General features: G+C 33.1%; 1 protein-coding gene across 2 annotated transcripts in view; it reads left to right on the forward strand.

Moving 5' to 3' along the window:
• Positions 1–12244: 12244 nt before the first annotated feature.
• Positions 12245–13825, forward strand: part of LOC113177812 (complement factor H-like) — a 73183-nt gene continuing 71602 nt past the window's right edge. For both annotated transcript variants that reach the window (XM_077802486.1, XM_077802487.1), the window contains exon 1: positions 12245–12356. In XM_077802486.1, the coding sequence (XP_077658612.1) occupies positions 12299–12356 (58 nt within the window). In that variant the 5' untranslated portion in view covers positions 12245–12298. The remainder of the gene's footprint in view (positions 12357–13825) is intronic.

Genomic DNA, 13825 nt, shown 5'->3' on the forward strand with positions numbered 1-13825 from the left:
AAGCTATTCAAATATTTTCCCTATTTTACAAATACCTCTTAAGTTGTTAATTGACTTGTACTCTTTGTTCAAATCCTTTTATGGTTTAATCCTAATGGACTTACTTGCATTACTTTTAAATGCTGCCTATAAAACCTGAGAGATATACTTAAAATTACTGAAGTTGAAACCATTGACCTGACTTTCAAAAATGAGAATGGTCTTAATTAAATAAATGGCCTACTCTTTTAAAAGTACAGGTGAGAATCATCCATTAACAGTAATTGGAATTGCACTTCATGTGAATAAACTTTCACAATTCCAATTACTGTTAACCCTAACTAAGAAAAATACTAGAGGAGTTGAATCAATAGACAACTCTCAACATTGATAAGAGAGTCCATCAAGATTATTTGGCCAAGGTAAACTTACAAAATCAATAGCTTTTCTGAACAAAGGACACCCAGTTAAAGTTAACAGATCAATGACACATTGAGAAAAGCTGATATTTACAATATCTAAAATCAACAAGGGACTAATTTAGAATGTATAAGCAATATACCCCATGATAAATTTCTGAATATCAACCACACTAACAGTCAAAAGTTATGATTTCTCACAAAAAAAAAACCAGAAAAGAATATGAATAGAAATTTGGCAGAAAAGGAAACAAAAATGGCTAACAAATATATGAAGTATAGAAAAATACTTATACACATTAGTAACTAGAGATATAAAAATTAAAACATTAGTGATATATAAGGATATACACACAATATCCTTTCTTTAGAAACTGTATTCTAATATATATTATATTCTTATAGATTATAAAAAATTTTGCCTAATATGTAGGAATATAGACAGATTTAGCCACTTTGGAGAAAAATCTATTAGTATAAAATCATATTTGCTGTATATAAACTATTTGGGCCAGGAATACAGCTCCAAAAATGTACCTAGAAATATCTTAATAGTCATCCATTAAGACACATGTGAAAAGGAATGTATTGCATCATTTTGAGGTAACAAGAAGTTGGAACAATTTCAATGACTATCCATTAGGGGATAGACAAGTTACCTAAGACATGTACATTTTGGAAATATATTACAGAGAAAAAGGAAATCTCTACACTATTAAGAAAGTTCCCAGGTAGTTAAAAGTTTGCTCCTTTAGTTTATTGAAACTATGGTGTGGGTTTATTCTCAAACAACAACATTTCTATAAAATTAAATTTTTGCAAAATATTTTAAAATTGTTTTTGAGAATGAATATGTGAATAATTTTAATTCCCTTAGACTATCTAATATAGTTTCAGAAGACTTTTTGTTGAATTGCTTGTATATTTAATAGGGATATTATTACTAGCATGATGTGCTGGATTTCTGTTCTCATGATTAAAAGGCTCAGGGGTTACTCCAGTTGAACTGGGCTAACTGGGCTGCACAAAATAACCATGCAAGAGACACAAATACCTTTTTCATTGGGGTCACTGTGACTGCTCCTCTGACCTTAAGGGTACGCAGGAAGAGAGAGAGCAAGAGCATGGGCTGACCCTTTTTATTGAGGAGAAGCTATTCCAATGAGGCAAGGGGTCAGGTTTCAGGGAGCTGAGTCTATCTTCATGATGTCCACTGTCAGCAGGTTGACTGACATCTGCGTAGGCCACACCCAAGGGCACAGTAAGAGAAGGGGACACACACAAGGCACTTCCAAGGAAGATTCTATCCTAAACAGGGCAAGGGGTAATATTACAAAGGAACAGGTGAGCATAGCTTCACCTATGGGGCTGTAGCAAGACACACCCATGAACTAGACACTGACCCTCGAACCCAAGAAGGGTAGGGAAAGCTCTGTCACATTTTTGTGACTGAATGCCTCAGCACCAGCCTAGGAGTGTGACTCAGTCACGTGCAAGGTTGGTCTCCCACAGTGATGCTTAACTATTAATAAATAAATAGGATCCTTAATAGAATGAATACTGTAACAATGGAACTAAAAGTAACCATTTCAATGCCATATTGATACAATTTACATCTAATCTCCTGGTCATGTACCCAGTGTGACATGTACCTGTATTTTTTGCTTATTGATTTAAAAATTAATTAGAGAAAGATGGATAGATTTTTCTTTATTCATAGGAGAAAATACAACTAAAAGAATACATGTTAAAATTTAAATGGATGGGAATTAAAAAAAAATTAGTTGTAGATGGACAATGCTTGGAGTCTGAAAGGTGGTAGATGGACACAATATCTTTGTTTTATTTATTTATTTTTTAATGTGGAGGCTGAGGATTGAACCCAGTGCCTCACACATGCGAGGCAAGTACTCAACCAGTAAGCTACAACCCCAGCCCAAATGGATGTGAATTTTAAGGAATTATTTTGAATTTCAATTTCATTTGAACAATGACATATAAACTAACATAAGTGGTTACCAAAACTCAATAGTCAACAATTTTACTTTCAGTCACTATGTAATTACACATCATGGAAAGGCATTTGGTTTTTCCCATTAAATGTTTACTTCTATCAGATATGTTGCTGTACACAATTCATTAAATAATGTGTATTCTTGTGAATAACATACAGTATGTAATTATATTCTAATAAAATAGTATCATTACACAAGTACAAAATTGTGTCTCAATGAGTTTTCATTAGAGAATGGAAAAGACCAGCTTTAAGAGTGTCTTCTTATTTGAGAATAATACATGCTTGGAGTCTGAAAGGTGGTAAGCCTAATGTTTAAATGTTCAACTGTGGAATCAGAGAGCCTGGTTAAGATCTCAAGTTCCCTGCTGATTTAAGCAATCACTTAAACCTCTCTGCATATCAGCTTCTCTGTGCAGAGAAGGGGAATTATAAAACTATCTTACAAGGTTTTAAAGATTGAAAACTGTGCCATTCTGCAGAATGTTGTGCACTGGGATAAATGCCTCACTCAGCCAGGGAAGAGGTACTAGAAGCAGAACCTAGTATAGGGAAAGGTAGGGGACCAATTTTCTCTGAAGTTTTGTGAAACTTTTTGCATAAAATCCAGCACAACGGGGAAAGTTATTAGGAAAATAATATTTTTTTCCTTCAGATGGTCAAATTATTTGAAGAGCTACCAATCTAGTCTTAGAAATGGAGCTGATTAAATAAGTGCAATAAATATGACTGGAGACATTGTATGTTTTCATTTCTTAACAAGAATGAAAGAAAATCCAAAGTCATTATTCTTCACCTCTGTGCAATTGGATGGTGTTTGTAGTGTGTCCACTTGGAAATAAGTAAAAACATAGTCTTCTAATGAGCAGAAAAGAGAATTCAAGAATGTTCAATGAATGAAAGAGTTACCCTAAAATAAATCAGAAAGATGACCTCTATCTTAGGCCATGCTGATATTGTGTGTGTATTGGATATTATTTTTCTTGTGATCAAAAAAGGAGAACTAGGGAGTAGTTATCCTACTACTAAGAGGAAGGCAACAAAGAAATTGATGATATTATAAGCTCTTTTTATCATAAGGGGAAGATGATCATCTGAGTCAGTAAGTGGAAGAATATTTGGCCTAAAATCAGAAAATGACAAGTTGTTCACTGAATTACAGAAAGGATAATGAGCTTAAAGGATAATGGACATGATTCTTTTGCTTTTGCAGCTTTAATTCATACTGTGCATTAATTTGTATGAACATTGTTCCCAAAGTTGGCTGTGTCCAGGTATAGACAGAAAGCCCAAAGCATGGCAACTAGAAAACAAATTGAATAATAAATGACAGAATCTTTATATGTAAATAATACCACTTATATCTTTGATGCTCAAGAAGTGAGTCAAATTGGTTTACCCATCAGAGGTAACTACTAGTTTTATTATTAATAATTTATGATGTTTAATATCCTACACTTTTGAATATATATTAGGATCAGCATATAGAATATGATGCTCTATTTTCTATCCCTTTCTGGGCACAAGGGCCACTGATTTTAGACCATCATATCAGTTAGCTCATCATATCAAACTTGAGGAATGATGGGCATGCTCTATATTTGTGCTGTTTATTATAATAATCCCTATCTATTTTTATACATAGGGTCCTTGATGTGACTGGTGAAACAGAAGAATTGATTTTAAGACATTTAAAATTTTTTATTGATGTCTCATTAGCATACAGTAAGCAATGTAGCAACAATTTCCATTTTCAATGCTCTGTGTTGCTTGGAGTAGTTCTATATTTTTGAGTAGTATCATTTTTCTTCTGCCTGAATTCTTTCTGTATCAGTTTTTATAGTGTGGATCTAGTGCTCAAATGAATTCCTTCAGCTTTTGTATATCTAAAAAGTCTTTAAAGTTTATTTTTATACACTATTTTTTAACTGAATATAGAATTCTAAGTTGACAGTGCTTTGTTTTCTGCACTTTGAAAGAGCTTGAGAGAGAAATAACTTTCTGAGGAAAACAAAAGCTAGGAAATTTCATCATCATGAGTCTTGTCATGCAGGAATTATTAAGCAAGATTTTGAAGTTTAAACAAAAGGCTGATAATTATTAACTTAAAACATATGAAGTACAAAGCTGGATGGTATTCTTATATTTATTATTTAATGTGTATCCATGTTCATAACCCTCCAGTAATGTAATGGTGTTGTGTAGAGCTAATTTCATCTCTAACATAAATGTTAAAAGTCAAAACTATTGAGAGCAACCATCACTACAATAAATGTTAAAGTATACAAACAGGTGTAACTTCTGACATCAAAACCATATAATGTGTTCGGGGAGGGAGGTGAGGTATGGACAAAAATATAGTGTTCTTGCATGTGATTAAAGTGAAGTTCTTACAAGCTTAAAATAGCCTGTGTAAGTATGTTTTATGTAATTGTTGTGTTACCCAATAGTTTCAAAAACCTGGAAGGAAAGAATTCAAAACATACTACTATCATCAACCTACAAAAGAGGACACCAAGAGAAGAAGGCAAAAACAAATGATCTACAAAACAACCAGAAAACAAAGTTAGAATGGTAGCAGCAAGTCCTCATCAATTAATAATTACCTCGAATGTAAGAGGATTAAATTCTACAATCACAAACATAGAGTGGCTTAATGGATAAGAAAAGGGACACAACTGTATGCCTTATACAAGACACTTCACATTTAAGAGTACATATAGATTGAAAGTAAAGGAATGAAAATAGGTATTCCATACCAATGAAAACCAAAGGATACAGGGAGTATTCATATGGTATAAAATAGACTGTCAAAAAGATGAAGAACATTATTTATGGTTAAGGGGTCAATTCATCAAGAGGATATAACAATTGTAAGCATACACCCACCTAAGATCTGAGCACCTAAGTATATAATGCAATTATTGAATGACCAGAATGGAGAGATAAACTGTAAGAATGTAATAGTAGAGAATATCAAGATCCCACTCTCAATAATGAATGTGTTATCTGGACAGAAAACAAATAAGGAGAAAATTGGACTTGAATTCCTTTGCAGCTCAAATAGGTCTAACTGCCAAGTGCCAAAAATTACATCCAAAGCAACAGAATTCACTTTATTCTCAAGTACATTAAAAACATTCTCTAGGATAGATCATATTTTAGGTCACAAAACAAATATTAAGAGGATTTAAAATATAACAGTTATCTTTTAAAAAGAAAATGGCATGAGGCTAGACATCAATAACAAGAAAAATCATTGAAAATTCACATATATGTGGAAATAAAACATTCTCAGAAATAATTATGAGTTAGAGAAATTTTAAAAAAATACTTTGGCATATTACCTTTTTGTGTTTCTTTTTTGTCTCAACTTTTGTTGTATAGCAAAAGTGGTTCTAAGAGGGAAGATCATGGCAAAATATGCCTGTATTTTTTTAAAGAGCTCAGAATCTTATATTTCACCTCAAGAAACTAGGGGGAAAAAAGACAGAGTCCAAACTTAGTATAAGGAAGGAGACAAATGCAGAGAAACATTTGATAAAATACAGTATCCCTTTATGTTCAAAACACTAGAAAAACTAGGGATATCAGGAACATACCTCACCATTGTAAAGGCTATCTATATTAAGCTCCAGGCCAACATCATGCTAAATGGAGAAAAATTGAAAGCATTCCCTCTAAAAACTGGAACAAGACAGGAATCCTCTCTGTCACGACGTCTACTTAACTTATTTCTCGAAACTCTAGCCAGAGCAATCAGACAGATAAAAGAAGTTAAAGGGATATATAGGAAAAAAAGAACTCAAATTATGACTATTTGCAGACAATATGATTCTATAACTAGAAGACCCAAAACATTACACAAGAAATCTCCTAGAACTAATAAATGAATTCAGCAAAGTAGCTGGATATAAAATCAACACCCATAAATCAAAGGCATTTCTGTACATCAGTGACAAATCCTCTGAAACAGAAACTAGGAAAAACATCCATTTGAAATAGCCTCAATAAAATAAAATACTTCGGAATATACTTAACAAAAGAGGTGAAAGACTTTTACAATGTAAACTACAAAATGCTAAAGAAAGAAATTAAAGAAGACCTTAGAAGATGGAAAGACCTACTTTGTTCTTGCATAGGCAAAATTAATATTGTCAAAATAACCATACTATCAAAAGCACACTACATAGATTCAATGCAATCCCAATCAAAATCCCAACGACATTCCTCATAGAAATAGAAAAAGCAATCATGAAATTCATCTGGAAAAATAAGAGACCCAGAACAGCCAAAGCAATCCTTAGCAAGAAGAGTGAAGCTGGTGGCATTACAATTCCAGTCCTTAAGTGTACTACAGAGCAATAGTAACAAAAACAGCATGGTATTGGCATCAAAAACAACCTGTAGACCAATGGTACAGAATAGAGGAAACAGAGACTAACCCACATAACTACAGTAAATTTTTATTAGACAAAGGTGTCAAAAATTACATTGGAGAAAAGATAGCCTCTTCAACAAATGGTGTGGGGAAAACTGTAAATCCATATGCAACAAAATGAAATTAAACCTCTTTCTCTCACCATGCACAAAACTCAACTCAAAGTGGATCAAGGAACTAGAAATAAACCAGAGACTTTGTGCCTAATGGAAGAAAAAGTAGGTCCAAATCTCCATGATGTCGGATTAGGTGCTAACTTCTTTAATAAAACTCCTATAGCACAAGAATTAATATCTAGAATCAATAAATGAGATGGATTCAAACTAAAGAGCTTCTTCCCAGAATAAGAAACAATCAGTGAGGTGAATAGAGAGCCTTCAGAATGGGAGCAAATCTTTACCACAAGCACATCAGAAAGAGCACTAATCTCTAGGATATATAAAGCACTCAAAAACCTTAACACTGAAAAAACAAGTAACCCAGCCAATAAATGGGGCAAGGAACTGAACAGACATGTCTCAGAAGAGGATATACAATCCATCAACAAACATATGAAAAAATGTTTAACATCTCTAGCAATTAGAGAAATGCAAATCAAAAGTACTCTAAGATTTCATCTCACATTCTCCAGTCAGAATGGCAGCTATTAAGAATACAAACAACAATAAATGTTGGCAAGGATGTGGGAAGAAAGGCACACTCATACATTGCTGATGGGACTGCAAATTTATTGAGCCAATATGGAAAGCAGTGTGGGAAATACTTGTAAAACTGGGAATGGAACCACCATTTGACCCAGCTATTCCTCTCCTCAGTCTATACCCAAAGGACTTTAAAAAAGCATACTACAGGGACACATCCACATCAATGTTTATAGCAGCAGAATTCACAATAGATAAATTGTGGAACCAACCCAGATGCCCTTCAATAGATGAATGGATAAAAAAGTGGCATATATACACAATGGTATATTATTCAGCAATAAAAGAGAATAAAATCATGGCATTTGCAGGTAAATGGATGGAGTTAGAGAATATAATGCTAACTAAAGTAAGCCAATCCCAGAAAACCAAAGGCAGGATGTTTTCTTTGATATGAGGATGCTGACTCATTTTGGCAATAGGGTGGGGAGTATGGGAGGAATGGAGGACCTTTAGATAGGGCAAAGAAGAGGGAGGGGAAAGAAGGGGGCAAGGAGGTAGGAATGATGGTGGAATGAGCTAGACATCCTTACCCTAAGTATATGTATAAAGACAAAAATGATGTAAAAATACTTTGTGGACAGTGACTTAAAAAACTGTAATCTATGTTTAATATGAAATGCCTTGCATTTTGTCATTAGTATAACAAATTAAAACAAATAATTTAATTTAAAAAGTGTGGAATAAATGACAATAGATATGTAAAACAATAGAAAGATTATAAAAAGATAAACAATTAACAATGATTAACCAGGCAGTGAAACAGAAAAGACTCAAGTTTTCTTCAAAGTCAGATATGAAAAGGGGGAATTACAACTGATTACAGAGAAATATAAAAGGTTATAGGAGGTTATAAGTGCAATTACATATCCAACAGTTTGGATAACCTAAGCCATGGTTATATCTCCAAACACACACAACCTACCAAAACTGAATCATTAAGGAAAATCTGAATAGATCAGAAGTGACTAGGAGATGGAATCAATAATTTAAAAAGTATCCCACTAAAAAAAAATTCTGATGGATTCACAGCTGAATTTTACTAAGTGTCTAAAGAAGAATACTAATTCTTCTCAAACTCCAAGCAATTGAAGAAAAGGAGAATTTAAAAAGTCATTTTCCAAGGCCAACATGACCCTGATACTAAAACCATACAGAAACTCTAAGATCATATGCCAGAATCACTGATGAACATATATACATCTATGTAAATCTTCAGTGAAATACTACCAAACTGAATTCAACAACACATTAAAAAAATTATTCACCATGATTATGTATGGTTAATCATGGGAATCAAGGATGGTATAGTACATGCAAAACAAGAATGTGATATATCACATTAATCAAATAAAGGCCAAAATATTACATTAACATCTTAAAAGAGGCAGAAAGTTTTTGACAAAATTCATTATTCTTTCATAATAAAATCTTTTAATACATTAGGAATAGAAGGAATTTATGGGACAAACTTACAGTTTGCACCATGCTAAATTGAGGAAAAGTTGAAAACTTTTTCTCCAAGAGCAGTGACAAAGAAAAGCACATTAATTTGCACCATTTGTTTTCTACATAGTGATGGAGGGTCTTGATGGAGCAAGAAAGAAATAAAAGGCATCCCTATTGGAAAGGAAGAAGTGAAATTGTCTCTTGCTGACATGTGTGGGAGACTAACCTCACAAGTGACTGAGTTAACTCCCCTGCTGGGCGATGCAGCATCAGGCACACATGCTGCTAGACTGCCCTGCTCTTCTAGGGTTCCAGTGACTGTGTCTTCCCATCTGTCTTCCTATAGCCCCATGGGTGGAGCTATGCTCACCTGTTCCTTTGTAATATTACCCCTTGCCCTGTTTAGGATAGAATGGTCCATGGAAGTGCTTTGTGTGTGTCTCCTTCTCTTTACTGTGCCCTTGGGTGTAGCCTACCTAGATGTCAGTCAACCTGCTGACAGTGGACATCATGAAGATAGACTCAGCCCCCTGAAACCTGAATCCTTGCCTCATTTGAATAAATTCTCCTCAATAAAAGTGGTCAGTGTGTGTGCTCTGTATCTCTTCCTGCTGACCCTTAAGGTCAGAGAAGCCTTCACAGTGACTCTAAAGAAAAAAGTATTTGTGTCTCTTGTATGGTTATTTTGCATATGGAAGAAAATGTTTGCCAACCATTTGTAAAAGGGTTTGCATCCAAAATACATATTTTGTCAGTTTTTCAGTGGTTTTTAGTTGTCTCAAGTAGAATGGTGAACCTAGTCCCTATGTTCAATGTTGGCAAGAAGTAAAAAACTGGATTTTTCATTAAATGTTATTGTAGTTAATTTATATTTAAATCGTAATAAGTGGTTTGACACTGTCATTATGGACACTAATTCAGAAGTGAGAGCTACCAATTGCCCATCTCAAACTAATAGAAAAAATATTTCTATGTAGTGATTAGTTTCAGGAGGCACCAGAGGCATAGAATATTTTCCTTCAAAATATGTCTTTAGGACTTTTTATAAAGAGTCTTACGTACTGAAAATTTCAAAGTATCTGTTACTTTTAGTACTATGCTGTAATTGGGGAAGATCAGGAGATTTTTATATGCAATATACAATTTGGAAAGACCTCCTAAGACTACAATTTGGACAAAAATAGGTATGAAAATAAATATTTGTATTAAAGAGTTGACAAACAGAAAAGACATTATAAAAATAGGAAACATGATATGCATTTTAATTATACAATAAATTCTATGATACTTTTAATTTTTATATTGATTGACTGAATGCCCAAGCATTTCTTCATATAACCCAATTTTACAAATTTTTCAATGTAGATAAAATAAAAAAATTATCCAGACTTTCCTCTAGCATGTTTCATTAAAATTTTGTTACTTTTTATTGTAATATTGTAAAAATCACTACAGATTAACCACTCATGATTTACAATGTCAATAAATTTTTAGGATTGTTGTCAAATTTTAGAAAAAAATTCTGGCAAGTGTCCTTGATATAATGGATAGCAAAATTTTAGGGCTTTGAAAGAGTTCTTGTGATATGGTTAATGTAATTCCCTTGGATTTTGAGACATTTAAACTAGTTTGTTGTCAATGTTCTCATTTTGAAGACATGAGTTTATGGTAACTTCATTGATACCAATATGTTATTCATGACAGGAATAAACTTCCATTCTTACTAGGAATCAATTAAAATGAATGATCCTCTTAAAATCCTCTTAAAATTTTAAAATCCAGTGAGATTTAAAAAATCATATTCATCCTTCAATACCCATAAATACCTTGTGCCAGGCAATTTGGAATATTCATATATTCTACATCTTTAGACCTTATTTATATCTATGCATCATAACATCAACTGATTTGGCTCAGGCATAGTAGAAGTATTCCTAGAAGTTGTTCTATGTTAAAATCATAGAGAATTGTTGCTTTATGGTCACTAAAAAGGCTAAAATTACAAAGATTGAATGAAGGTAATGCCAGTTGGTATAACCAGTTTGGAAAACTGTCTGATATTATCTACCACACCTAAACATAAGTTGTGGCCTAATGGTCCACTCCTAACTAGGTACTCTCTGGAAATGTGGACACAATTTTACCAAAACCCACATAATTTAATGTTCATAACAACACTATTTGTGTTAGCTCCAAACTAGAATCTAGCCACAGACCCATTAACAAACATACCGATAAATTAAAAATGGTGAATATTTCAAACAATGGATATTGTATAGAATTAATAATCTGTATCTATATCCAAAAATGTAGTTGACTATCCCAAACATTGTGAAAGACTAAACACAAGAGCAAATAGCTTATTTTCCGTTTATATAAAGTACTAAAACCAGGTAAATATATCCCATGTTCTTAGAGATCCTGATAGTGTTCATCCCACATGGAGGACCAGGAGGACAGAGGGCAAGGGGCACTGACTGAAAGGCAGTATTGAAGTTTTCGGGAGATAGTGAAGTTCAGTGATTTGACCTTGATGGCGGTTTTGTGTTTTCACATTAATATTCAGCAAATCATTTGCTCTTATTCTCTTTATGCACATTACACTTCACTATCAAGGTTTTTAAAAAACAACATTTCAATTTTTCTTGAATGATTAAACTCATTTATGTCAGAGTGAACCAGTTGCTTCACGCATGCATATTAAAAAGTCTTTAAAGACTGATTTCACAAATTGCTGGTAAAGCAAGCTCCCCTTATCAGACAGGACTACCTTGTTTGCTTATGTTGTCTGGGAGTTGATTGAGAAACCGCTGCCTCAACTGAAGTTCTGTAAATGGTTTTAAAAAGACATTATTACATTACTTCCTGTTCCTTGATTTACATGCAATAGAACTGAACAGAGTTGGATTACTGGAGAGTTTATGAAATCCCAGGAGGTGATAACCCACTGCTGCTTCTACATTCCAGGAGACCTGAGCTTGTTCCTATAGAGAACATGCCTTCCTTTTCCAGAACAAATCAAAGAAAGTTCACAGCATTAGCATTCAGTGGGAGTGCAGTAAGAATCCTGACCAAGTTCTGGTGATGCTAGGATTAGTAGGTTTTTTTTTTTTCTTCTCCTCCTTTGCTTTGCGAAAGTTTCTGGTGGGTGGAGCATCTAGTAATCCCTATTTCCCAAGCTCTTTCAACTTCCTTTAGAAGGTACTTTCCTGTACTGATTGCGATTTTTAGCAGAGGTGAACTGGACCCTGTGAGCACTCTCAGCTAATAAATGTGCCCTTAAAAGATTCGAAACATGAGATTGCCTGCAAAGATTATTTGGTTGATATTGTGGACTGTTTGTACAGCAGAAGGTAAGATGAAAACAAAAAAGCTTTTTCCTCATAAGTGTCTTAGGAAACATTTGCTGATGTTGTTTTCACATAATTAAAATTTAGTCTAGAAAATGTGATTTAATTAGTAGTTGTAGCTCAGTGTTTGGCTTTTAACATTTTATACATTAAAAATGTAATTACTTGGGCTGGGGCTGTAGCTCAGTGGTAAAGTGCTTGCCTCTCATGTGTGAGGCACTGGGTTCAATCCTCAGCACCACATAAAAACAAATAAAGATATTGTGTGTTCATCTACAACTAAAATAAATATTTTTTAAAAATGTAATTACCTTATTTGAATGGCATACTTGACTATTCATAATTCTATTTCATGTATAATTTAAGAAACTGTTTCAATAAGTGTTTCTGAAAACTAATTTGGTATGATCATTTCCCATGTAATTAACATAAGATACAATCTACTCTTTTTGTTTACAAGCTTCATCAAAATGCTTTATGTGAAAGTAGTAAGAGATATGTACATATACATAATCAAAGAAAGCCTTCAAATCAATAATGATTGGATTTATTTCAGATATCATTTTAACTCTTCCTAAAAAATAATAATTTACAAATCATTTTACCATGGCCTTAAAAGTTTTGTAGAAAAGGATTACTTGTATTATTAGAATGAGAAGACCATATCAGTTTGAAACACAATTGAATATACAATATTTGTCACATTTAACTTTTTCATTTGGTTTCTTTTTTCCTATGGTTTTCTATAAGGCATATTCTCTGTGAGAACTCTTTTGGATTAGTAACTGTGAGTACTAGGATTTTTTTTTATAATAGTAAAACAAATTCTGAATTTATAATTAAATTTTTTAAAATTCTTTTTAGTTGTAGATGGACACAATATCTTTATTTGTTTATTTTTATGTAGTGCTGAGAATTGAACCCATTGCCTCATCCATGCAAAGCAAGTGCTTACCACTGAGACACAGCCCCAGCCCCTATAATTAAATTTAATTCTACCTATAATTACCAATAGATTAAATTTTTATCCTCAGAGGAAGTTTGCTTTCCTAATTCATGATAGGTAATTAGATTATGTGACAGGTATTTGAGCAACATTACAATGTCAATTGAATAACATATCATTCATAATTTCCCCAACTTTTTATTTATCTAAAACATTTTGATTGAGTGCCTACAATATAGTATCTAGCCCCTGAAGAGTATTAGCAAATGTTACAGAAATATTCTCCTTTGAGGTTTTTCCAATCTAGAAAATAAATGCAGATTTTTTTTCAGTTATGTTCTTTAGGAATTTTTTTTAAAAAGTTAATATGTTTTGGATTATTGTAACCTTTTTTTTTAAGTTATATTCTCTAATATGTTATTGCTTCTTAGCTCATAAACCTAATATCCAGCAACTTTTTTCCCCCCCTCAGTACTGGGAATTAAACTTAAGGCCTTTCATGCAGTGGAAGGAAAGTTCTCTATCA

This window comes from Urocitellus parryii, chromosome 9 (assembly GCF_045843805.1).
Source record: "Urocitellus parryii isolate mUroPar1 chromosome 9, mUroPar1.hap1, whole genome shotgun sequence".
NCBI lineage: Eukaryota > Metazoa > Chordata > Mammalia > Rodentia > Sciuridae > Urocitellus > Urocitellus parryii.